The sequence below is a fragment of the Peromyscus californicus genome, unplaced genomic scaffold, assembly GCF_007827085.1.
Source record: "Peromyscus californicus insignis strain IS unplaced genomic scaffold, ASM782708v3 Scaffold_21__1_contigs__length_65335640, whole genome shotgun sequence".
Lineage (NCBI taxonomy): Eukaryota > Metazoa > Chordata > Mammalia > Rodentia > Cricetidae > Peromyscus > Peromyscus californicus.
In genome coordinates this window covers 1,094,373-1,121,030 of record NW_026294514.1, presented here as the reverse complement: position 1 = coordinate 1,121,030, position 26,658 = coordinate 1,094,373, and the positions used below count along the sequence as shown (strand labels likewise).

Here is a 26,658-nt window from a genome sequence, read left to right as displayed (position 1 = left end):
TTTTTTTATATTAGTTTGAGCCTATTGCTTTGAACTGCAGCCTTCTAAGCCTGAAACTGCGCTGGCGCTGCTGGCTCCGCCCACTTCAGCTTCCCAACATGGCGGTGATACGTTTTCCACCAGCTCTGGGAGCCATCAACTCTCAGAAATAGTGGGTTTATGCTTCTATCAAAGCAGCGTGTAGCCCCAGAAACCTCTTTTTTTTGTTTTGTTTTGTACTAGCAAAGGCTAAATCCACCACACAGCTTTGTAGCTAGAGTTTTCCTGCCTGGCCCACAGTCAGGACAAATCTCTATCACCTGCCAGTCCCACAGTCGCTCAGACCCGACCAAGTAAACACAGAGACTTGTATTGGTTTCAAACTGTATGGCCATGGCAGGCTTCTTGCTAACTGTTCTTTCAGCTTAAATTAATCCATTTTTATAAATCTATACCTTGCCACATGGCTCGTGGCTTTCCGGCATCTTCACATGCTGTTTCTCATCGTGGCGGCTGGCAGTGTCTCTCTGACTCAGCCTTCCACTTCCCAGCTTTATTCTCCTCCTTGTCCCACCTACACTTCCTGCCTAGCCAATGGCCAATCAGTGTTTTATTTAATGACTAATCAGCAACACATTTGCCATACAGAACATCCCACAGCACTTCCCCCCCCTTTTTTTTTTTTAAAAAAAAAGGAAGGTTTTAACCTTAACAAAGTAAAATTACATATAATTTGGGAATTTGGGCGTAGCTTCTCTTACTACTTCCTGCTGGAGGGGGGCGCTGTATCTTATGGGGATACAAAGAAAATTTTAGGATCATGGAAAAGTCCATGAGGGTATATCGTCTGAGCCAGTTGCCTTCAAACCATTCTGGATGTTGGATCCTCTGGGCCATGGTGTCATCAGAGACCTTTCAGGGGGTCTTGGGTGGTCAAACCTGATGTATCTTAATCTGGAACAAATCCATAGCCTCTGGCTTTCTGTGGGAACAAAAGCAGAGTCTCCTTTCCAAAGTAACATATCCTTATATTCAAATTTTGAAGTCAAGGTACCTTTAAAATATACATTTTGGCATAACTCAACAGCTTTTACAATCAAATATTTTTCTGCAGTTAAAAGTCCCAAAGACAACACAATGCAGATTCTCTGTGTAATATCCATTTTTACGTGGCTTATTTTTTATACTACCTTTACTGTCTCTTTAAAGGCTTTATTTTTTAAAACTATGTATTTGTTTCTATAACTCTATATATCATCTTTTTTCTCTTTCAAGCCTACGTATCTTGTACACACATTGTAAACTATTACATCTGAATCTGTCTTATTGTGAATCTATTGCCTTAAACTGCAGCAGCTGTGGCTGCTGGATCCACCCACCTCAGCTTCCCAACATGGCCATGGTTTACCGCCAGCTCTGGGAGCTATCGGGGGTCTATGCTTTTAGCCAAGCAGCGTGTAGCCCAGAAACCTCCCCTTTTGCTCTGCACCAGCAAAGGCTAAATCCACTATGCAGCTCAAAGTGCCACTTGCAAAGGCCTCATTCCCGCCATAGGCAGGTCGAGCACGCACGCTAGGAACCCACCAGTAGCTCAAACAGGCAGCTGCCGCTCATTTGAGAGAGACAATTAGGAACTGTTTTTAGTTCCGTTTTAGAATCTTTTCTCAGGTTTTAGGTGGAAACTCTTGCCACCACGTTGGACGCCATTTGTAGCTAGAGTTTTCCTGCCTGGCCCACAGTCAGGACAAATCTCTATCACCTGCCAGTCCCACAGTCGCTCAGACCCGACCAAGTAAACACAGAGACTTGTATTGGTTTCAAACTGTATGGCCATGGCAGGCTTCTTGCTAACTGTTCCTTCAGCTTAAATTAATCCATTTTTATAAATCTATACCTTGCCACATGGCTCGTGGCTTTCTGGCATCTTCACATGCTGTTTGTCATCGTGGCGGCTGGCAGTGTCTCTCTGACTCAGCCTTCCACTTCCCAGCTTTATTCTCCTCCTTGTCCCGCCTACACTTCCTGCCTAGCCAATGGCCAATCAGTGTTTTATTTAATGACTAATCAGCAACACATTTGCCATACAGAACATCCCACAGCACAGCTTAATGTGCCACTTGCAGAGGCCTCATTCCCACCATACTGCAGGTCGAGCATGCACGCCAGGAACCCGCCATAGTAGCTCAAACACGCAGGCTGCCGCTAGCTTAAAAGAGACAACTAGGAGCTGTTTTTAGCTCCGTTTTAGAATCTTTTTACTCAGGTTTTAGGTGGAAACTCTTGCCAACACGTTGGACGCCATTTGTAGCTAAGTTTTCCTTCCTGGCCCACAGTCAGGATAAATCTCTGCCACCCGCCAGTCCCACAACCGCTCAGACCCGACCAAGTAAACACAGAGACTTATATTGCTTACAAACTGTATGGCCGTGGCAGGCTTCTTGCTAACTGTTCTTACAGCTTAAATTAATCCATTTCCATTAATCTATACCTTGCCACATGACTCATGGCTTACCGGCATCTTTACATGCTGTTTCTCATCATGGCGGCTGGCAGTTCACCTTCCACTTCCCAGCTCTATTCTCCTCCTTGTCCCGCCTATACTTCCTGCCTGGCCACAGGCCAATCAGTGATTTATTTATTGACCAATCAGTAACACATTTGACATACAGACCATCCCACAGCATTTTTGTTCATTTGTTTGACTTTTCCTTTTGAGACAAGCTCTTCTTCTGTATTCCATGCCAGCCTAGAATCATTATGTAGATCCAGGCTGGGCTCCAATTTATGACAATCCACTGCTTTAGCCTCTCAAGTGCTGTGATTACAGGTATGAGCCACCATGCCTCGCTGATCCTAATCATTATACAACAACCTGCCCCGCAGAAAAACCCCAAAACCTTGATTTTCATACATTTCTGACATGATATTTAAAAGACTGAATGTGTACCAACCAGCAAAAAAAGCATGTGGGATGGTAGGTAGAGATTACTTCATTTTGAGATAATTTTATTTTAATACGTTCTCAGAATTTGCTGCTCATCTGCTGTTGAGTGACACCTACCTAGTTGTGTACACCGTCTTATCATCCAAACCAACAAAGATGACACCAACTGACATAACTGAACCAAAGCTAAGAGCTCCAGTCATTTTACACATGAATGACTCCTGTTTGGAGGCACGTGTGCTCTGGAATCATAAACACAGCCAGCATCTTGGAGACACAATGGTTTCTCACTACATAGATGTGGTGTTATGTCTTTCCACTCATTAAAGCACATGTATACATTTATTAGGATCTCTGTAAAAATCTAAAAGAAAATCAAAGCGGTTCTGCTCTCAGTCAGAGGAAGTTTCTGCCTATCTCTCCCCAGTTTCTCCAGATTTACTGAACAAAAAAATAAGATTCCAATTGAATTTGAGTATTAAACAGTGGACATGTTTACAAAATTTTAATATTAGAATACACACAAATGTTTATCTATGCACACACATACAGCATATATGTGTTATTAGAATCAGTATGTCCTGGGCACTATTTTGTAATTCTTTTTAGTTTATTTGCTACTTACCTGAATCCACAGTTCACTGGGTGTCCCAGTTTCTGTCCAACTCCCTACTTTCTTTAGTTCACTGGATGTTCTGGTTTCAGCTGGCAACCCCTCTGACTCCCTATTTTCTTCCTTATCTCCTTCCCTCCATATGACTTTTTTAAAAAAAGAAAAAGAAGGAGACTTTTAAAGTAGTAGGATTGCTCACCCCATTCCCAGAGCTTCTACAACTCATTTTCAGCATATGGAAAGTCCTCTGAACTTGATTCAAACGGATCAGATGTGAGGTTGGGCAGGGCTCCAGGGCTCTTGTGTGTCCTATTTATTTGCATTGTGTAATTCACTCTAATTTAGGGCAGATGTGAGCATGCATGGTATAGTTGTTCCCAAGGCAGAGTGTTCAAAGCCTTCTTATTTCACGTCTTTGCACTACCACAGAGAGGAACATAATTAATGCCTACAGGAGTGCCTTGAAGTGTCTGCCTTCGAATCCCAGCTGGTGCTATTTGTTTTACTCCACTTTGGGTGGCATAATTTTTCAGCCTGCTCTTTCCTGGATTCCTTTGAACATAAGCTGCTTAGTTATTATTTTTTCTTTTGTCTCTAGAAGCCTTACAGTGTACACATGACATCCAACGTGTGCCAAATACTTTTAGGTCTTTAAGAAACGTGTTTTGCTTCCATGCAATCCAAAAGTTATTCCAGCTCTCCCTCAAAGAATGTGTATTAGCTTTCTTTTCCAATTGTACTATCCTTCTGACTTAGCATAATTAAGCAATTCTGAGGTTTCCATGCACGAAGCATTAAAGTACCAGTTGTTCAGTGTTCTGTAACTACAGAAGGCCACCTGAGAAAAGCCACCTTGTTGCTGCTTGCAGGGTCATACCGTGGCTTCCAAGGCCCTTTCACCATCTGGAAACAGCAATTCCTGTGACCTTGGACAAGAATCATGTAACCTTGTATTTTACGAAACTCTTGCTACAGTCAGTATTTAAAACTTCTCTGTTTAGAAAGAAAAAAGTAAATGGAAGAAATGAAGAGAGGAAAGAAAGAGTGTTGATGTTACACATGCAAACACACACACACACACACACACACACACACACACACACACACACACACACTCAGGAGGAGGAGGACTGGAAAAGGGAGAGCCCCAAGAAAGGGAGGATGTTCAGACAAGAAAAAGAACTATCCAGCTGTTGTAAGCCTCTGGCATCCCTCCCCTACTTCATGTCAAGACGAAGTTAACAGTGCTAAAAGAGCCTTGAGTTCTCAGTTCTCATCCAACCCAAACTCCATTTCCTAACGTCCTTAAACACCCTAGCTATGAAACGGGCTGGTAACAAGCAGCCTGAAAGCCACACTTGCCCCCTTGCACTCAGACCACTTCCTGTAACATCACATTTTTTTCTTTCTTTCTTTTTTCTTTTTCTTTTTTTGGTTTTTTCGAGACAAGGTTTCTCTGTGTAGTTTTGTTGGCTGTCCTGGAGCTCACTCTGTAGACCAGGCTGGCCTTGAACTCACAGAGATCCACCTGGCATTGCCTCCTGAGTGATGGGATTAAAGGTGTGGGCCACTGCCACCCAGCTTAACATCACATTTTCTACATTTAAAATATAAAAATTTTCGATTCATTTTTATGTATATCAAGGTTCCCATCAGTTTTGTGACATGATTGCTGAAAATATATTTGCAAAAGTCTGGTATCTAGAATTAGACTCACTCAGCTTTATATCTTCAATAATTTGATAATTATGTCTCTCTGCTTTTTTTTTTTTCTAAAAGTAAAGCTCACTGCTCACATGACTTTGCAAGCTCCCATCTTAACTCTCCTTGATTTTCTTTCTTGTGGACTTCTTAATGGTGTTCCAAAATTATTCTAATTCAGGAGTGATGAGAGACAGTGCATGACATGATGCTCTCTTATCCTTGGCTACATTCTTTCTTTCTTATTATTTTACTGTAAATACTTGAACAACCTTGTTAACAAATGTCTCTCTCAATTTTTCTTCTGAATTCCTTCCTTTATAGATCTACATAGATGGAATGATCTATCCTTGTAACTTGAACAATCTAATAAAAAGGTTCAAAGGATGTGAAACATAAGCATTCTATACACCAGTATAATACAGCATCAAAACACAGCCTTTGTACCAATAAAATGATGAAAAAATGAAATGCTATTTGAAATTATAAAGTCAGTTAAACATATGTCACTGCTATTTAGAGCTTGCAATGAAAATTTAAAGAGCACTGACTTTGATGCTGTCCTTACGCAATTTCCATACATCTGTCTCTCAAAGGACATTTTGAAAAGTGAAATCTAACTCCATTACTATATGTTAGTGGGCAAGAAAATTAATTTAATACTTTGGTCCAATAATTTGGCAATCCTATGCTACTTTATGTGTATTTTTCCTTTATTGAAAATGGATTTTTTTCTCATACAATACATCCTGATTATAGTTCCCCTCCCTCTACTCCTCCCAATTTCTCCCCACCTACCCTCTGCCCCAGACCCACTCCCTTTCTGTCTCTCATTAGAAAAGAACAGGTTTCTAAGAGATAACCACCAAATATGACAAAATAAAAGACAATACAATCAAGCAAGAACTATCACATTGAAGTTGGACACAGCAACCCAACAGGAGGAAAAGAGTCCTAAGAGCAGGCACAAGAATCAGAGATCCACTAGTTCTCACTGTCAGGAGTCCCATAAAAATACTAAGCTAATAGCGACAGTACACATGCAGAAGATCTGGTGCAGACCCATGTAGGCCCTATGCTTGCTGCTTCAGTCTCTGTGAGCTTATATGTGCCTTGCTTAGTTGATGCAGAGGGCCTTGTTCTCCTGGTGTCCTCTATTCCCTCTGGCTCTTACAATCTTTCCATCTCTTCTTCAGTGGGATTCCCTGAGAACTGAGGGGAAGGATTTGATGGAGATTTAGACTCTATCTCCACATAATGTCTGACTGTGGGTCTTGGCATCTGTTCCCTTCTGCTGCTGGAGGAAGCCTCTCTGATGATGACTGGATAAGGCAATGATCTATTAGTATAGCAGAATATCATTAGGAATCATTTTATTGAATTTTTTTAGACCAGTAGAGTTTGGTTTAACCCTAGGTATCTCTGGGCTATCTACTCTCTGGTTCTTGGTCACCCAAGGAGTCTCAGGTATGGGTTCCTTCTCATTGAGGGGACTTAAGTCAAATCTGACATTTGCTGGCTACTCCCATAAGTTCTGTGCCACCATTGCCGTAGCATATTATGCAGGCAGGACAGATTGTAGTTCAGAGGTTTTGTGGCTGGATTGGTGTGCATGTTTCTTTTTCTGTAGCCTATCGAGTACCTTCCCAGAGCAAAGAGACTAGAATATAGGGTTGAGGGCTCCATGTAGGCACCGCTTTGATATCTTCAAGTTCATTGAGGAGTACAGGTGCTGTCCTAGGCAATGGGGTCCTGTTGTCAGTTTGTAGACAGCAACCCTTTGTTTTTGCAACAGCCTGAGTTGTTTAGGGATTTTCATGGGACCCCCTTAGTCAACAACTCAATTGAATGCAATCTAGTCTGGCCACTGGATACCTTGCTTGACTACAAGAGATGGCCAGGTGAAATTCCATACACCCTATTACTAGGAGCTCATATTAGGATCACCTTCATATATTTCAGGAAGTTTCCACTGCAGTAGGTTTCCACACTACCACCAAATGCTCTCCAATTTCAGTCATCTCTCTTTGCACTTTCTTTTTCTACCCCACTTCATCCCAACCTGATCCCCCACTCCTGTTCCCACCTACCCCCAGTCTGACCATAAAAATCTATTCTATTTTCTCCTCCCAAGAAGATCCCTGTGTCCCCCAGACCCTTCCTCTTTACCTAACCCCTCTGGGTCTAAAGATTGTAGCTTGGTTATCATTAATTTTATGGCTAATATCCACTTATTAGTGAATATATACCATATCTGTTTTTCTGAATCTGGGTTACCTCACTTAGGATGATTTTTCTTCTAGTTCTATCTTGCATGCAAATTTCATTGTCATTTTTTAAAATAGGTGAATAATACTTCATTGTATAAATGTACCACATTTTCTTTATCTGTTCTTCTGTTGAGGGAAATCTGTGTTGTTTTTAGTTTCTGGATATTATGAATAAAGCTGCAAAGAACATTGTTGAACAAATGTCCTTGTGGTAGGATCAACTGTGAATCTGTACATTGCTTTTTGGTAGGGTGGCCATTTTTACTCTGTTAATCTCACCGATCCATTAACATGGGAGATCTTTCCATCTTCTGATACCTTCTTCAAATTCTTTCTTCAAAGATTTGAAGTGTTTATCATACAAGTCTTTCACTTACTGGAGTTATCCCCAAGATATTTTATATTATTTGAGGCTATTAGGCTATTATGAAAGGTGTTGTTTCCCTGATATCTTTATCAGTCTAGCCACTATTATTTTTTTAGTTAATCTTTTATGCAACCACTTCGGTAAAGGTGTTTATCAGCTTTAGGAGTTCCCTGGTAGAATTTTTAGGGTCCCTTATGTATACTATCACATCATCTGTAAATTATTTAGCATGTCTATGCCACTTTGTGTTTCTTACACTTAAACTGCTAAAACATTCCTAATAATCATGCTGTTTATATATAACTAAGTTCTACATAATAATTGGTCAATTTAAGAAAAAAAGATTGTGAATACACAATAGAATTATGCTACACAGAGTGAAATCCAATGATGAAGACCTAGGTTGATGACTACGTCTTGACAGTGACTCGCAAGGCTGTATTACATTGAAGCAGTTTCACATACTTGAACAGAACCTCTTTAGCTAGGAGATAGTCCTTTCAAACTGGGGCCAAAAGACGTTTTCTCTGCTCATGTCTCAGGGAGGCTGTTGAGCTAATATCTATGTCCCAGTATGTATTGATATTAAGACATAACAAATTGTGAACACACATTAAGTCCAGGGGTTTGAGCTGATTGTGTTGAATCAGACCCCTTCTGAAAATAAAATTCATAATGATAACAGCTCTGAGTTTTATAGTGTCATACTTTTAGATACTTACTGCCTTTTTAAATATCAGGCTAAAGCATAATTAAGAAACAGAAAAATGACATGCTGTTTTGACAAACAGAATATGAAAGTATTTTCATTCTTACACAAGTTATTACTTTGAAATTTATAAACAATGAATTCTCTAATAGTCACAAAATAGTGAATAACCAAATTGTTAGAAACATTTTGTTAAAAATAAAGCAGATGTCATGAAGTACAGGAGTATAAAAATAACATAACTAAAAATTCTTTAAGAGTTCCATCAGCCAGTATTATGCTTATATTTCTAATTCTTACCTAATGTCAGAAGCCAATATATTTAAAAATGCAAACTTAGAAAAGAGAGTAAATATAAATAACATTTTTAACTACATGAGGAAAAAAATCTGAGCACAACATTACAATGTATTTACTAAAAGAGTCAGGACACACTTGTGTGGGAAACATAAGCAGAAAATCAAAATGGGGTCACGGACATTTCGTAGTTTCTATTTCTAATGGAGCCACAGCGCCACCCTATGGCCATATCTATATGATAGCAAAACTAAAAAAATATGTGTAATAAATATTGATACATTTTATCATAGCTTCTGACCTGACACAACAAGAAAGAAGCAATTACAACAAACTTATATAAAAACCATCCTCTTGCTAATGTCCACTAGTGCAAGAGTCTCTCCTATTTTCATTTTCCTGAGAAACAAATTTTTCAACCAATATAATTTATTTATGAAATGCATATTAATTTTGAAAAATACACATTTAATAAAAGCTACTGTCCATTAAGTATACATTTTAATTGTCTTGTTATTGTCCATTATATTCCTCAATAAGGCTTCATTTCTAAGTATGAAACTATACAGAAATGCCATATAAAACCTCACAAAATACATATAAACTAGTCTTAGTTTTAGAAGTCATTTAAGTTCAAATATCTCTTTGGCATAGTCATAATATAATTGAATCATTTTAGTTTCATATTTGAGATACTGAATGAAGAATTTCCAGGGTATAAAGAAATAGTGCCAACATCACAGTTCTTTTAAGATATGTTCTGGTTGTAGTAAAGTTGTGCTTAACCCAGGATTTGGACCACTATTAAAACAATTAAATACAATCATATTTTAAGTGCTGCCACAAACTACAAGGTCTTTAAATAAAACCTTCTATTAGTGATTAAAAATGTTGCTCAGACGAAGAAGAGCATGAATCATTATCTAACGAATAGTGGAAAGAAATGGCTAATGAGAGCATTTTCCAAAATGTGAGTGATATTATCTTGGGATCCCACAGAATGTTTACTTATAAGACTAAATAGTCTACTTTATTTCTTTATCTGTAGTACATATCTCATTCTGATCTTTTCCTTCAGTTTAAACTTTGCATATACTTCATTTGACCTTCTCAAAAACACAGTAGTAATTTTGAATGTTCATAATTCTGCCTGGAACAAACCACAGGGCCTAATATTCCTGTGGAATGGGCATATGATCTAGAACCAAGATCACAGAAAGGTTGTCCTACACCCACCAAAATGTCAGAGCAACCAAAGAGAAGAAAAGTTAACTTTGCAAATAAAGTAGTGGTCTGGTGATCCTCTTACAACAAGAAGATGCATGACATCTTGAAGGAGTTTTTCCAAATGAAATCTCAGTGAGGCTGACTTTTAAGAGGTGGGCTATTATATAAACATGTTTGTGGTGTGTAATGGTAATTTTATTAAGAAATTTGCTGAACATGAGTTCGTGAAGCTGCATAATTTTTTTCTCAAGAAATATAATACTTAGGCTGTTCAATCAATATTTTCTTCTGCTCCCTTAGTTACACAATCTCCTCTAAAACTGCTGTTGACATGGATGATTGGGGTATCCTTAATGTATAGCAGCACTACAAAATTCTGCTTTATTATCAACTCTAACCATATTTTCAACTGGTATATATGATACTTGAACTGTCAGAAATTTCTATGATGTTTCTACCAGTTTTGAGTTAGAGCATGGGTTCATATTATCCAAGAAATATAAAGCTGACCACTGAATATAAATGCTTTGGTCTTAAAAGCTTTTAGAGACTGTAAGAAATTATACTTTATAAAAATATAGTATGTACAGCAAAATAACTGTATGAATGTGTTTATACTTTAAAATGTCTCTTTTAACAGATGGTAGTTATTTAAGTGTAATTTAAAGACAGTGGAGCTATACCTACCACAGTTATCCATGTTTTGGACATCCGTCAATCTGCTGATGGCAAGAGACCAATACACTAGCCATTTTTCTGAGAGCTTTACCTACCTTCAGCTTCCTCACAGCGTCTCTCACAACTTCTGTTCCCTTTGGCTGCTCCACTTCTGTACTGCCAAGAAACTGAACACGAGCATCCATTAGACACAGGCTGCACTAAGTCCCATCATTGAGCTACCTGGAGGCACTACTCTGCATATGGGAAAGTTAGGCAGAAATTCAAACACAAATCCTAATTAAGGGGACAACTGTTACTCAGTTTGTGTACAACACACAACAATGCATCATTTGACCATTTACAATTCCTAGTTTTCAAAATATTTTTTAAAACGTATTTTACCTAAATATTTTACTTGAAGCCTGGATTGCCTTGGAGAACAAAAGGGGTTAGAGATGCCAAGATCTATGGGATACCTGCTGAGGAGAGCTGCTAACAGGAAACAGAATCAGACCAAGAGAAAGAAGAGTGTTGCAGTCAACAAAGCAGAATGGAATTGGAGACCTGAAGAAAGCATTTTGACATCAGACATGGAGCTGCCCAACTGGTTTTCAGTCTAGCTTTGGTCCAAGATTTCCTCACTATGCTCCCTTCCCTGCGTTTTGGAAAGGTAATGCATATCCTGTGCCATTATATGTTGGAAGTATGTGATCTACTCTTTGATTTTGATTTTTACAAATGATAAAGTTAAGAGATTGCATGAATCTCAGAAGAGACTTTGAACTTTAAAACATTGTTGAGACTGTGATAGACTATGGGGGCTTTTGAAGTTGGACTAAATGCATTTTGCATTATGATGTTGTTACAAGGTTATGGGGGCCAGAGAGTGGAATGTGGTAGTTTGAATGTAATTAGCCCCTGTAATTTCATCATAGGGAGTGGCACTGTTAGGAGGTGCAGCTTTGTTGGAGTGGGTACGGCCTTGTTGAAGGGAGGGGGTGGGGGGGCTTTGAGGTTTCCTATGCTCAGGATAACATGCAATGTCAGTCAACTTGTTGCCTGCAAGATGTAGGACTCTCAGCTACTCCTCTAGCACCACATCTATCTGCATGCCATCATGCTGCTCATCATGATGATAACTGACTGAACCTCTGAAACTGTAAGCCACCCCAATTAAATGTTTTCTTTATAAGAGTTGCTGTGATCATTGTGTCTCTTCACAGCAATAGAAACCCTGACTAAGACAAACTCCAAAAATGTTCTAAATAAATTCATGCCAATCAGTACTCTGGGAACCTTTTAAAGCTTCTTTCCAAGAGCTTTACTTAAACCAATGGAATTTAACCAAGGGCATCTTAATGTGGGCCTTTCTACTTAACTTTTCCTTCCATAATTAAGAAATACATTTAGCGCTGGGCATAGTGCCTCACACCCTCAATCCCTGCACATTGAGTCAGGGGATCAGAGGCCAACCTGGACTACATAGTGAGTTCAAGAACAGCATAGGGTTACAGAGCAGAGGAAGGCACACACACACACACACACACACACACACACACACACACACACACACACACACATACACACACACACACACACCTATACCCACATAGACACATACATATGCATACACACATATACATACACACACATACACTTATACACACAGACACATACATCTACACACATACAAATACATAGACACAAACACATATATACATGCATAAGCTTGATAACTTTATGACTGAGAAAGTTTTACTTCTTTTAATTCCTCTTAATTTTCAAAATTTAAAAGTAATAATTCCTAAATTAAATACATATTACTGATGTGCATCCCAGTGTTTTGTATAAAGGTTCTGAGAAACTCAAACATGATGTAGGGTACTAGAATGAGCTCTAGATTTAGAGTGTGGAAATGTCAGAATGTCACATAGCCTTGGTCTTTGTCTGACTTTTCTGAAAAAACACGAATAGTAATATTGTTGTTCATGCATTGTAAAATCACCTTAAAGAGAAACTGAAATAACAGATTTAAAAAAGAAATAGCAATGTGGTTTCTAAGTATGAGAAGTGACATTCCTTGGTTATCTGTGAGTGAGCGGCTGATTTGGGAATAGAGCTGGTGCCTACACAGTTCTCCTGGGATCCAGTGGACCAGCTCACAGACCCATCCTCCAGCTTCCACAGACTTGTTGTTTCTCAGCATCTTCAGAACTTTCTCTCTGGACAATGCCAACACCTTACCAGTTCTGAGAGATATTAAGCATGTCACAGATTTTTCTTCACTGCCTAAATCACCATGCCCCTCAGACAACACACTTCAATTTGTACTTTATTCAGTACAAAGGCAAAAACAAAACAAGCAGCAGCTCAGCTCCTTTGGTTGGGGATGAGTACAGTCCTGGAAAGATGGGATGTTCAGAGCTTTCCTTGAGCTGTAGCTGAGGCCAGGGCTTCGCCCAGAACCATCATCTCCCCATTTACTGTGTTCCTCCGGGAAGACTCCCACACTAACTCAAGTGTACTGTGATGGTTAATCGTCACTGCCAACTTAACTCCATGTATATTCACCTTAGAGTGGAGAAAGCACACCTCTGTTTGCATCTGTGAGGTCTAAGGGGATGAAGAGAGAGAGGAAAGCTCATCTGGATTCAAACAGCACCATCCAATGGGCTAGAGCACCAACAGATTTACAAAAACGAAGAGAAACCATCAGCACCATGCTCCCTGCCATGATGGTCAAGTCCCCCCACCCGGCCCAAATGCTTTCTTTTACAAACTGCCTTAGTTTCTTCATAGGAATAGCAAAGTAATTAAGACAAACATTAAGGTCAATATATTCTACCCATAATACAAACAGAATAATGAAAAAAGTCACTTAGAAAACAAGAGAACACATAGATATTAAAAATACAATTTAGGCAATTTGAAAAGGATTAGGAATATTAGAAGGATAAAGTTGAAAAGATTCATCAAGAATGATCATCCAGGCTGAATATGAAGCTCAGTTTGTAGAGAGTTTTCCCAGCATACACAAACCCTGGGATTAACCCCCAGCATAACATAAAGCGTATTATGCTTGTAATCCTAGTACTCAGGAGGTACTGAGGCAGGAAAATCAAATCCAGTATACATGCACAGTAACACACTCCTTTAATTGAAGCACAGAGGCAGATGGAGTTCTGTGAGTTCCAGGATAGCCTGGTCTACATAGCCAGCTAGGACTGACTATACAGTGAGAACTTTTCTCACACACAATGTGTCAAATTCCCCCCCAGCTATATAGGAAGTTCCAGGTCATCATGTGAATACAAGTACTGCTAAAAGTAAATATTGGATGATTCAATATTTTTCAAGTAAGATTATGGAAGTTGGGAATGAACTAGAGAACAAAATGAAGCAAAAAAACCAAAAAAACAAGAAACCAAACAACAACAAACCACCACTAAGAAGTTTACATTCTAATGGGAAAGAAAGCAATGACTGACACTAGGCAAATAACTAAATTACTTAAAACTTCAGACCCCTTTGAAAAGAGTTGGAGAAGGTGTGGGCTTGTAGACTGCAGTGCCATTGTGTCATTGACTGTCTCTGTTGCTTTTTGTTTTGTTTTGTTTTTCACTGTTTTAGACAGAATCCTTGGAGGAGAGCTCACTGATAAGGTGAAATGTAAGCCAACCAGAAAAATATGATTCAGCAAATATCTGATGGAAAGAAGATCGATCAAAGATAACAGTAAAATAAAAGTCAGATATTAAAAGTAGAACAATGAGAGTCAGTCCAGGGCAGTCCAGACCAAAAATGTTCACTGTTCTGATAGCACCAGCATTGTCAGTAAAACTGTTTTAAATGCGAGTTCCAATGACTCATAAACCGTGGGGGGACCCAGCCCCAGGTTCTGTATCCCCTTTCCACAATCCTCGCGAATGTGAGGAGGCCTAACAGCAAACTCCATGGAGCTGGAGAAAGAGAGAACAGGAGAAAAAAATGACCACATTATCTGAATGAAAGTTACAAGTTCCAGAGTAATAGACACAGCATTGTGGGAATTACAAATGCACACGTTAGCTCAATATCATACACCAGAGATACAGAAAAAAAAAAATCATAAAAATCCTACACAGAAGCCAGAGTCAATATAAAAGCAGAAGGGGAAAATCTGGAAGGAGGAAACGATCAGAGCAGAAGGAGCAGCAGAGAGAACAGGAGGTGAACACGATACTATGTATGTATAAAAGTGTCTTCAAGAAGCCCACTGTTTTATACTAAAAATTGCCTTTTAAAAATGATGCAAACTTCAACAACTATGTGTACAGACTTAGAGCTTGGAAGAAACTGTCCTGGGTAGTACATGAATATTGTGTGTGTGTGTGTGTGTGTGTGTGTGTGTGTGTGTGTGTGTGTGTGTGTGTGAGAGAGAGAGAGAGAGAGAGAGAGAGAGAGAGAGAGAGAGAGAGAGGCTTGAAAACAGAAACTGCAAGGATCTTGGGTTACCAAAGAGTTGTTTTGTTTCCTCAGAAGACACCACTGTTAGAAAGGACTTGGGTGAATACTCAGAAAAGAAGACAAGAAGAAATAGAATCTAAGGTCACTAACACTACAAAGGAACCAGAGTTAGTGATACAGCTGCAGGATGCTGCTGGTGGTGGTGGCAACATAAAGGTCCATCTGTTGTAATTTACTGACCTAAACTAAAAATGTCTGGTGCTTTCTCAGGCTGTACTGAAAAGCATGGCAATGTGGTATATGTTTTCCTCATAATTTACAAACTATACCCTCTCTTTTTTAATGTTTCAAAAATGCCTTTGATAAATACAACTGTAGATGTTATTTTATATTCCACACAGAATGAAATGCATGCATCTCTTGGTTTAATGTATAGAAAACTTACAGTCTAGGTAGAGGAAAAAAAAGTGAGCATTTTACAGTCTACAGCCTATTGAAATTGAAGGTATAAAATTTTCATTAAGTTTGATAGTGTATAAAATATTTACTTGCTTTATGGAATTATTAAAGACTATATTAAAATATTCATATTTGATTAATAGTTATCAAATACTTATAATTATCAATGAATTAAAGTGGCACAGACCTCAGTGAAGTCATTCCCTTAACCGTTTATTTCGAGTGATTCCTTCCTACCATTATATTCACAATAAGCACTTTACAAAAGTTCAGAAAAGTCTGAGAATTTCACCCACATTTTCAAACATTACTTCAAAAGAACCATTTTGAAGTCTGGGTAGGCTGCGTCTTTACCAGTAGAGGGCAGTGTTGCGCAGCACGATACAGCCATTTCGTCTGCTTTGCTTGCTTCGTCAAATATTTACAAATCACTCTAGAAATAATGAAGATTTTTTTAAAAAGTAAATAAATTAAAATAAAAAACAATTAAATACCTAAGGGTTCATCCAGTCAGCCAAGAAATGGGTCATAGTTAGCATACGAAGGACTTATTTGTAACAAAAAATATGAAATGTACATTTTATGTCAAATTCAAACATTCCACTTTATTGTATGTATTTGCTATACAATTTCTTTAAATGTTAAGGGAAAACATGTTAAAATATAAAAACAATGTTAAATCTTAAAAGACCAAAATTAATAAATAAAGAATATTGGTGGCATATTAGCCAATGATATTCTGATTAGAGAAAAAGAGACAAATGGGAATATATCCTTGTAACTAACAACACAGACTATAAATATAATAGGATGAATTTTCTAAGTCAACTTGACATTATCGTAATATGATTTTAAAAAAAGCACTTTTTAACCTTTTTGCTTCACAGTCAACTTAGTAGATTAACTGTATACAAGAAAGTCAATTTAATTTATAGATTTTACTTGGCTGAATTACTATGTTAGAGAGTCAAGCCACACCAAAAAAAAAAAATTTTTAAAAAGTGCATCTTAACTGCCAGTTGCTAAAGAAAGGTCAGATTCAATTAGATTTAAAACTATTACTTGACTGCCAAAACCATAATCCTGAAAGAAATAAATTAAAATAGGCCCTCCAAAAAGAGAGGTTTTAATTTAAACTTTAAGTGATCTAAAGGGCACCTTTTAAAGTAGGTCTAAAACGTTTTGATAGAGGATTAAAACTAAGCTTAGTATTAAAAAGCTTTATTACCTTTTATATTTAATTTGAAGTTCCTCGTTTTATTTCAATATTTTCTATGAATCACATGTTCTTATTACAGACAGATATGGGGTTGTTTCAGTGACACGCACTTTTTAAAGAAGGTTAAGAAATGTACGCCCAAACAGACCTGTTTTCTGCAGAGAGGCTACACAGGCTGCCCAAGGGCTCCCACTGAGCTTGAAGTCCACTCACAGTCAAAGGCAGCAGGAAGCACTTCTCAGCCTCAGGATTCCACAGCCTGATGCCCTTCAGTGCAGGACTGGGGCAGCTAGGGTGAAGGCAAGGCATCCGCTTGTATAAATGTTAAAGAAGTGTGAGCGAAAATAAAATGAACGTTTAGAGAAAACAAAAAGCAGGGGCTTTGTAATCCATTTCTCAAAAAGAATCACATGACTGTAAAAATGCATGGACTGTGGAGGTACTTCAATCCCATCTCATCATTTTAAAGAAGGAATCTGGGCATTAAGGAGGTGAAGCGGCTTTCTGAGGCCACGGCCCTCCAAACTCTCCCATACACTATTTATTCCTGCTCCTTTAGCAAAATAGAAAAGAATGGAAAGTGACATGGCCCATTAGATCAGGCTAATAGTTGGAATTACATGACCCTCTTTACCACATGCACTTGACTAAGATTTAGGCTATATATTCTCTTATAAAATACACTGAAAACGCTTTGGAGTCAAACAGATTTTTGGTTTGTTCTTCAGGCAATGAACTGAATTCAAGAATTCCATGTTGTATGTAGTAACATTCTCAATGTCTGTTTTCTCATTTTTGAATGGGAAAACTCAATGCTGTAAAAAGTTGCATGTCATTTTTGGCATAGCATGGACAATCAATGAAACTAATTTTGACTAAATGATTAAATATAATAGTCACAAGAAGAAAATAAAAAGAACCAATCACACAACGACTATCAAGAAAAATAGAGAAAAGCACTTTAAGTCAACAGATTTAGATTCTTGCTAGGAGACAGCAAGGAACCTTACAACATATACACACATTTTTTTCCTCTCAAAATTATATTGTATTTTTAAATATTGAGTTTTAAAAATTCGTGTTGTAATTTATTTACAATATTCCTTGTGATTTAATCAAATACACATTATGATGATTTTTTTGTGCTGAAATGTGATTTTATTTGTATGTTAATAAAATTGGCTGGAGATCAGAGGTCAAAGTGAGCCATAAGCAGAGTCAGGCGGTGGTAGCCCACACCCTTAATCCGATCACATGGCAGGCAGAGTCTCTGTGGGGTCAAGGACACAGCCAAGCGTGGTGACATGAGCCTTTAATCCCAGTACCAACCATAGAGACCTGGGGGTCTGTATAGACAGGCAGTGACTAGGAAGTCATGTGGCTGGGCTTAGAGCCAATGAGAAGACAGAACAGAAAGACAATAAAAACACAAGTCAGAAAGGAAGAAACTCTCTCTCAGTGGAAGCTACTGCTGGTGGTAAGCTAAAGCTAGTCGTGGCTACTGCTCTGATCTCTTTGGCTATAAACTCTGTATCTGGCTCTGTGTTTCTTATTTACTCGGACTGTTTAGAATTTTGTCTACAACACATCAACACAAGACAAGTGACAATTTTAAGGTATCCACATATATTCATATTCATATGTCCTTCATGAAGTGCTTGCTCATTCTGGGTTTCAGAGGATCTGAGCACATGCCTTGTGAAATAAGGTCTTAGATGCATAATTGGTTTTAATAAATAAGATTATTTTTTAATGTTGTTTATAACAAATCATCACTATTCTAAGAAATATTAATCCTATTTCTAGACAGCTTAACACACTTTTTCAAAAGTACGCTGGTATATAATTATAAGTGAAAAAAAATTCTTTTCATTTTCAACATTGTTGCCAATGTAATTTTCTTTGGTTATTGTATTAGCTGCAAAACAACACTGAACACAGTGATACTCATTACTCATCCATGCTGGTTCATTTTATGTCAATTTGACACAGGCTAGAGTCATTTTAGAAGAGGGAATCTTGACTGAAAAAAAAAAATGGAGCCACAGGATTGGTCTGTGGACAAGCCTGTGATACTTTTCCTTGGCTGATGACTAATTTGGGACAGCCCAGATCACTGTGGAAAGTGTCACTCCTGGACTGTGGTCCTGGGTTCTATAAGAAATAGGTAAGCCATCAGAGCAAGCCAGGAACATTACTTCTCCATGACCTCTGTTCCTGTTCCTGGCTCCCAAGCACCTGCTCTGAGTTCCTGCCCTGGCTTCCCTCAGTGATGGACTGATAAGCTGTAAGCTGAAATAAACCCTTCCCCCAAGTTACTTTTGGTCATGTGTTTTATCAGAGCAATAGAAATCCCAACTAAGACACTCTCTTAGCCTTAATTTTCTTTAATCCTACTCTTTTGACAATACAGCACCTGGTATAGTGAAGTTCTATCAAGCATCCTCCCCGTACCTGATATTACTCTAGACATCAAATGTATTCATTTGAAGAACCTTTACTATATCAAATGCCCTATCCACCCTCCTGGGCTAATGTGCCCCTTTCCCACCCTTTTGAGTAAACATCCCAGAAATACCCTTGCTCCTTCCTAGTAGATAGCTTTCCTAGTACTTTTCAACAAAGATACCACACTGTCATGATAATTATTAGTATGATCACTAGTTTTATTTCAATATCCTAATACACTTCCTTAAATATTGACTGTGTATCTGCACACCATTAGTAGTCTAGGCTTTGGAGACACAGCAGTGAAAGAAACAAATGTAAATCCCCAATGGAGAAAAAAGCTCAAATAAGATTGCATTTAAAAAGAAAAGTATCTGAGCTTTAAAATAAGGAAAATTGTCAAATTGAATTCTCTTTATTTTGTCTTAGCATTTTTTTATTAATTATATGCTTATTTATTTTACTTTCCAACCACAGTTTCCCCTCCCTCTTCTCCTATCATTCCCTCCTCCCCCTCTCCCCCATTCACTCCTCCCCTGCCTCCCTTCAAAAAGGGGCAAGTCTCCTATGATACCTATGATCCTGGGTTAGTGAGCTCCTATGATCCAGGTTAGTTATTTCTGAGAGTTCCCTTGTGATGACTTTGATTCCCCTGTCTTGTACAATCCTCCCTCCCTCTCTTCAACAGGATTCCCTGAGTTTGTCTCAGTACTTAGCTGTGGATCTCTGAATCTGTTTCCATCAGTCACTGGATGAAGGCTTTCTGATGACGACTGGGGTAGTTACCAATCTGATTACAGGAAATGGCCAGTTCAGGCACCCTCTCCACTATAATGCTAGGAGTCTTAGCTGGGGTCATCCTCATAGATTAGTTGGAGCTCCCCTTGCACCAGGTTTCTACTTGACCCCAAAATGCCCCCCACCAAGACACCTCTTTCACTACTCTGACCCTCAGTCTGCCTCCTCCAACTCAATCCCTCATGTTCCCATCCCTGCTGACCTCCAGTCTACCCAGGAGATCTCTTCTATTTCCCCTTCCCAGGGAAATCTATGCTTGCTATCTTGTTAACTAGCCTCTCTGGGGTCCTTCTTGCTCCTAGCCTCTCTGGGGCTGTGGATTGTAGCATGGTTATCCTTTACTTTGCAGCTAATATCCACGATGAGTGAGTACATATCATGTTTGTCTTTTGGGGTCTGGGTTACCCTATTCAGGATGATTTTTTTTCTTATTTCCTCCATTTGCTTTCAAATAGCCTGATGTCATTGTTTTTAACAGCTGAGTACTACTCCATTGTGTAAATGTACATTTCTTTATCCACTCTTTGGTTGAGGGGCATCTAGACTGTTTCCAAGTTCTGGCTATTATGAGTAAAGCTGCTATGAACATAGTTGAGCAAGTGTCCTTGTGGAATGATTGAGCATCCTTTGGGTATATGCCCAAGAGTGGTATTGCTGGTTCTTGAGGTAGATTGATTCCTAATTTTCTGAGAAACCTCCCTATTGATTTCCAAAGTGGCTGTACAAGTTTGCAACCCCAGCAGCAGTGGAGGAGTGTTCCCCTTGCTCCACATCCTCTCCAGCATAAGCTGTCATCAGAGGTATATAGCACTTGCCTGATTGGAACAACGACCTGAACTGTGACTGGGGATCATGACAGTTGCTCACTTTTACAAATGGGTTTGAAAGAACTGGGCTATTAGCTGCCAGGGTGAAACACTAGCTGGACATCACAGTATGCTCTCAGTAAACACTTCATCCCAGGACATGTCCTTCCTATGATGGGCTCACGTCTGAACCGTTTTGGTTTAGATCTCAGAGTGAAGACACGATAGGGTTTGTGGGTTTTATTCCTTTAAACAAGGGTCGGGTTCATCTTCTCACAAAATCAACACAATTAACTGTAAAACCCAAAAGCTTCAAGGAATAAAAAAAAAAAAAACTGCTAGGAAGCTGTCAGTGGAACTGTACATAGAAGATGGGAAAACTGAAGCTTCGAGGATTTAAAACAGCTGTGTCCTGGCCAGCAGGCCATTCTGCTTCTGCATGATCAATTGGGTCCATCTCCCTTTATCAAGCCTGCCTGGAATCAGCTGAAGACATGCTGAAGTGTGGTGTTTCACGTTGGCAGCTAACAGCCCAGTTCTCACATTCCCAGATGTAAAAGTGAGCAACTGTCCTGACCCACAGTCACAATTCAGGCCTTTGTTCCAATTAGGCAAATCCTATACACCTCTAAACTCAATTTAGCAATTTTCCTTATTTTAAAGCTCAGATATTTTTCTTTTTAAAGACAATTTTATTTAGTTTTTTTTTCTCAACACTTGACAGCATTCATCACTAATTAGCACTACTTAGTCTTGACTGTAAAGCTTAATTGGTTTTGTTTGAACTCTATTGTATGCTTATTTTTATTGACCTTTAAAAAAATCAATGATAACATATTCCAGGGCAGCTCCTGAGTGTATTTTTCAGCCACCTTTTGAGACTTCTAATCCTGGTGTTAAGGTAGACCTTTATGTTTTTATTAGACTATATCTAAATATTTCAGAACTTGATTAGTGACTATAATTCCACATTTAAGAAGAATTTCATTTTCTCCATACAGGACTTCATTGCAGCATAAAAATAGGATGTATTTCTATTTCCCATTACATGCTTGATTAATATACCATATATCCAAGCTGACTGCTTTCAGGCAGCAGAACTAGATCTTTAGATGAATCTTACAATGCACACTTCAATTTATTAATGGGGCTGTGAACCAAGCACTTGGCAAACATATGAATTAGAATTAATGAAGTATGAACTTCCATTTATCAATATGCCTAAAGTTTAGAGTATGTACTTTGAACTTCTCAAGAGATTTATTTTAATTTTACTTATGTGTATGTATAAGTGTATGTCATGTGAACATAAGTGCCCAAGGAGCCTAGGAGAGGGCTGGATTCCAGGTGGCAATGAGTGCTGAGAACTGAATTCGGTCCTCTGGTAGAGCTGCCAGCACTCCAGACCAGTGAACCATCCCCCCAGTCCCATATTTTTAATTTCAACATTTTTGAAATGCCATTTCATTCAGTTTCTTGACCATCAGGCTTACTATGAAATTCATATCTGACATAGTCTTGAAATTGTTCAGCTAAAAGTAACCAAAAGCTGGTCAGGAGAGATGGCTCAGTAAGCAAATGTGCTTCTCTTCCTAAACCTGATGACCTGATTTGGGTCTCTGGAACCCATATAATAAGCCTGACCTGGTAGTATGCATTGTTTTTACATAATTGCATTGTTTTTAAGGCAAGATGGGAGGCCTCAATGAGAGAATCACCTGGAAATTTGGAGGCCAGCTGCCCTGGAGTAGAAAACACAGCAGCAGCAAAGAGAGAACTTTCCTCAAGGAAGGCAGATGGTGAGAATGAACTCCTGAAAGCTTTCCTCTGGTTTCCACACTGTTGTGTGGCAAGAATGTGGCTGTACACAAGTGAAGACTGGGCAAGGATAGACTAGCATTTGAATCATGACACTTATCTGCACCCCATTTCAGGACTTACCTCGTATAGAACCAATTCTAGTTGGTCTTAATAATAAAAACCCAGAGCCAGATAGTGGGGTAAATGCTGAAAGATCAGAGAGACAAAGGAGCAGCCACAGCAACCTCTTACCCTGCCAACTCCTCAGCCTGAAAGGGGGTGAGCTCCTATCTCCTCCCACCTTATATTCCTCTCTCTGCCCAGCCATATCACTTCCTATTTCCTCCTCCCTAGTACTGAGATTAAAGGCATGTGCCTCCCAAGTACTGAGATTAAAGGCGTGTGCCTCCCAAGTACTCAGATCAAAGGCATGTGATCCCAAGCGCTGGGATTAAAGGTGTGTGCCACCACTGCCTGGCCTCTATGGTAAATCAGTGGTTAGCTCCATACTCTGATCTCCAGGCAAGCTTTATTTGTTAGAGCACAAACAAATTATCACAACCTTGCATACCTCTCAAAACAATATTTGACCACAGAAGCTATAAATGTTATTTACTACATGGAAGAAGTAACAAATAAACGGTATTTTCCTCCGCTCCAAAAACTGGTCACTTATAAATAATGAGGCTGAAACAACTTTACAAATGAAAGACACATTTGTAAAGCTGCCAAGCAAAGCTCAAAGAAACAAAATTCCATGAAATGTAATAGAGACTCTGAGATTTATTGCCATCTTAACATTATTGTTTATCTGAAGGCAGATGATATTGCATGTAGCTGGCAAGTTGGCAGACTTTTGTGGAGTCATTGTTGACACCCATCCTCTTGGAGCTGGGGAGTTCTCCTTACTAGGAATTCTTCAGTCAAGCTATGGCTGTGAAAATCCTGCAAGAAGGAACACAACGTGCTTGGGTTGTGGGGCAATGCCTGGAGTAAACACAAAGGGAGGTGGGGCACATGGCTGCCTTGACGGTTCTCTTATCCTGTGAAACAGATTTCAGGAGATGTTAAGGTTGTGGTGAGTTCCGCTCCACTAAGGATGAATATTCATAGATTTATTAAGATGAGACATGTATTATTTAACCACATAAATTGTGCAAAATACAAAATCTCTGTGTAAGCACTAGAGTCCAAAGTGTTACTTTTGTTAACTACTGACCTCAGGCTGATTTGTGATTGTCTAACAAAGTCTCATTTTATCTGTAGAGAAGAAAAGCATATCTATGACCCCATGGAGATCAGGATTTGAATCTTCATTCTATATATGCATTAATTTATCATCCCATACGCTATAAGTGTGTGAAAATGGCATATGCCTCAATTATTTTAAACATAGTATCTTCCTCAATGGATAACAGGTCTTCATCTTGGCTGTGCTTTGGTGACTCTGTTGTCTAGATGTACTACTCTATACATGTCAGCAGCAAAACACCCAATTACTGCTTAGGACACTGAGACAATATAGCTTTATATAATAAATTAGTGTTTGATAGATTTGTCACATTCAGAGGGGATAATGAAAACTATTTATAGATAAAGTTCTTATAGTCTCCTTAATTAAATTGTTCTAGACTAAATAATTGAGGAAGATTGTAGAAAACAATTGTTATTAAATGTTTTCTGACTTCTACACTGCTAAATGCAAGGGAAAAGGTCATTTTTCACAACCTTACTGGTGATTCTCATGCCCTTACTATAATTTCAGGCATTTAATAAGTGGAAATCTGAGATTTCAAGGAGACTATAAAATATATACATCAGCAATATAACATACATGCAAGGTATTATTATTTATGAAATGTTAGATTTCAAAACCTTCACCAAAAATAACATTAAGTGATCAGGTGATAATTATATTGCATATTATTATTTGTCCAGAAACCTCTTTTCTAAATTTAATAATCTAACTAATTTGTGAGGTTACTATAATTATCTTTAATAAATGAATTATATAAGTGAACTCTGTGTATGGTGAACCCCTTAATATGATCATGCAGTTGGTTATATGTAGTTATATATGGTTATATATATATATATATATATATATATATATATATATGAAGTTAGTCTGAGATACTCAAAGGACACAATGCTTCAGCAAATGTAATTTGTTTAAAACTTTAAACTTGTTTTGTTGAACCACCTAGTTCATGCAAGTAAAGGCACAGTATTTAAGAAACACGATACAAACCGTTTCAATGCCCCTAATTTATATGTATATATTTTAATACATGGATAAGTTGATACATAAGACTTCCTAACTTAAGGCAAAGCATGTCTTTTTCACTAACTTCACTACTCAGTTAGAAAAGCCAATGGACAAGTGAGATTTGGGCCACACAGGCAGATCTGGAATACTATGTCGTGATGTTTGACATTATTTATTGACAGGTAGATCATTATCACACAAGAACATTTGATCCTGCATTAGTAGGATATAAGCTGTTATAGTCTATAAATTAAAATGTGTTTCCTACGATGGAATTATTTGGGGTAGTATGACTATAGACTATGAGTTGAAATGCTAAACACATGAACAAGTGACTCAGGGAAAGTAAATGGTTTCAATAAGGAGAGAAAGGTGATACAGATTGATGATAAAAGATCTAAAGCCTAAAAAATTTAGGGGAAAAAACAATTAGAGGCACCTGTCATGCCAGGTGCCGGATGCCAGGTGGAGGTCCAGGGAGAAGCATCCATCACGGAGATGCAACAGGGACTTATGCCCAAGGAGAAGTGGTTTTCCCTTGAAGCAAGAAGCAGCAAGGAGGTTCAGAAGAGAGATGAAGACAGGGGAAGTTCATGAAATCCTTTCTTAAGTTCCTATGGGGCCAAGCATTCTCCTTCAAAAAAAAGATATAGCCCCCAATTAAAACAAGCAAGCAAACAACAACACTACTATCTCATACCCAAACAAAACAATACTACTTCATATCAAAATATATCTAAAGTAGCTTAAATTCATGGATTTTTAAAGTCATGCATTACAAAAATAGGGAAAAAATAAAGCAAAGAAAATAAAGCAAAAACATAGAAATAAGTTTATAACACAAAGCCACATAATCCTGTGCAGTTGCTAGAAGCCATTCCTGGAGTAGACATTACTTTATTCAGTAGCAGCAGGGAAGAAGAAATGGTTAACCATGGATTCAGTGCTGGGTGAAATCAAAACCTGTTTCATGCATACAACAGGACTTTGAAAAGCAGCCATATATGTGATTTCACCGGTAGAAGTGTTTGACATCCCATTGTCAGGTAGTCCACCAGATATTTGTTTTATGTTTATAATTGCTGTGAAGATAAAAGCAGTTTCTCTGTTATTACTGACTTTGTTTCTTCACATCATCTTTTCCATTTTCAAGTTCTTTGTAGATACAGTTATCAGTTTCAATTAAAGAGAAAAGCATTAACCAGTCTTGTCATTAAATTTTATTGTTTATTTGCCTGTATAAATAATGTTCTTCATAATTACTAGATAAATATAAGTAATTCAATCATGAATTAAGTTTTAGATGTTGGGGCATTACAGGGAGTATATATTATGTATACGTACACACACATGCATGTTCACAATATAAGGAAAGATATGGATGCTAGATAGAATTGAAGGCTTAAATTCAAAATGGTTCCCTTTAGTACACAGTTCTATATCCAGATGAATGCAGAGCCTTTAAAAGCCCAAATAAGTTTCTAGAACCATTTAGGACATTAAAATCTACAAATCATAACATCTTTTGTGAGTTTTGTTTTTCAGAATATAAACACTTTTTAGTTTTCGTGTCTCTATTATTAACATTGGAAGTTGGGTGTCACTGCATTTTCTTCTATTGTACAGGGTAGTGACAGCTGAATTAT

At 38.2% G+C, this 26,658-nt stretch overlaps 1 protein-coding gene across 14 annotated transcripts in view; it reads right to left on the bottom strand.

The window, feature by feature from the left end:
- Positions 1–26,658, bottom strand: part of Gulp1 (GULP PTB domain containing engulfment adaptor 1) — a 265,532-nt gene that overhangs the window by 42,948 nt on the left and 195,926 nt on the right. For 12 of the 14 annotated variants that reach the window (XM_052749361.1, XM_052749356.1, XM_052749362.1 and 9 more), the window contains one exon: positions 10,881–10,952. The exons of the other annotated variants lie outside the window; for them this stretch is intronic. In XM_052749361.1, the coding sequence (XP_052605321.1) occupies positions 10,881–10,952 (72 nt within the window). The remainder of the gene's footprint in view (positions 1–10,880; positions 10,953–26,658) is intronic. 14 annotated transcript variants of the gene reach the window in all.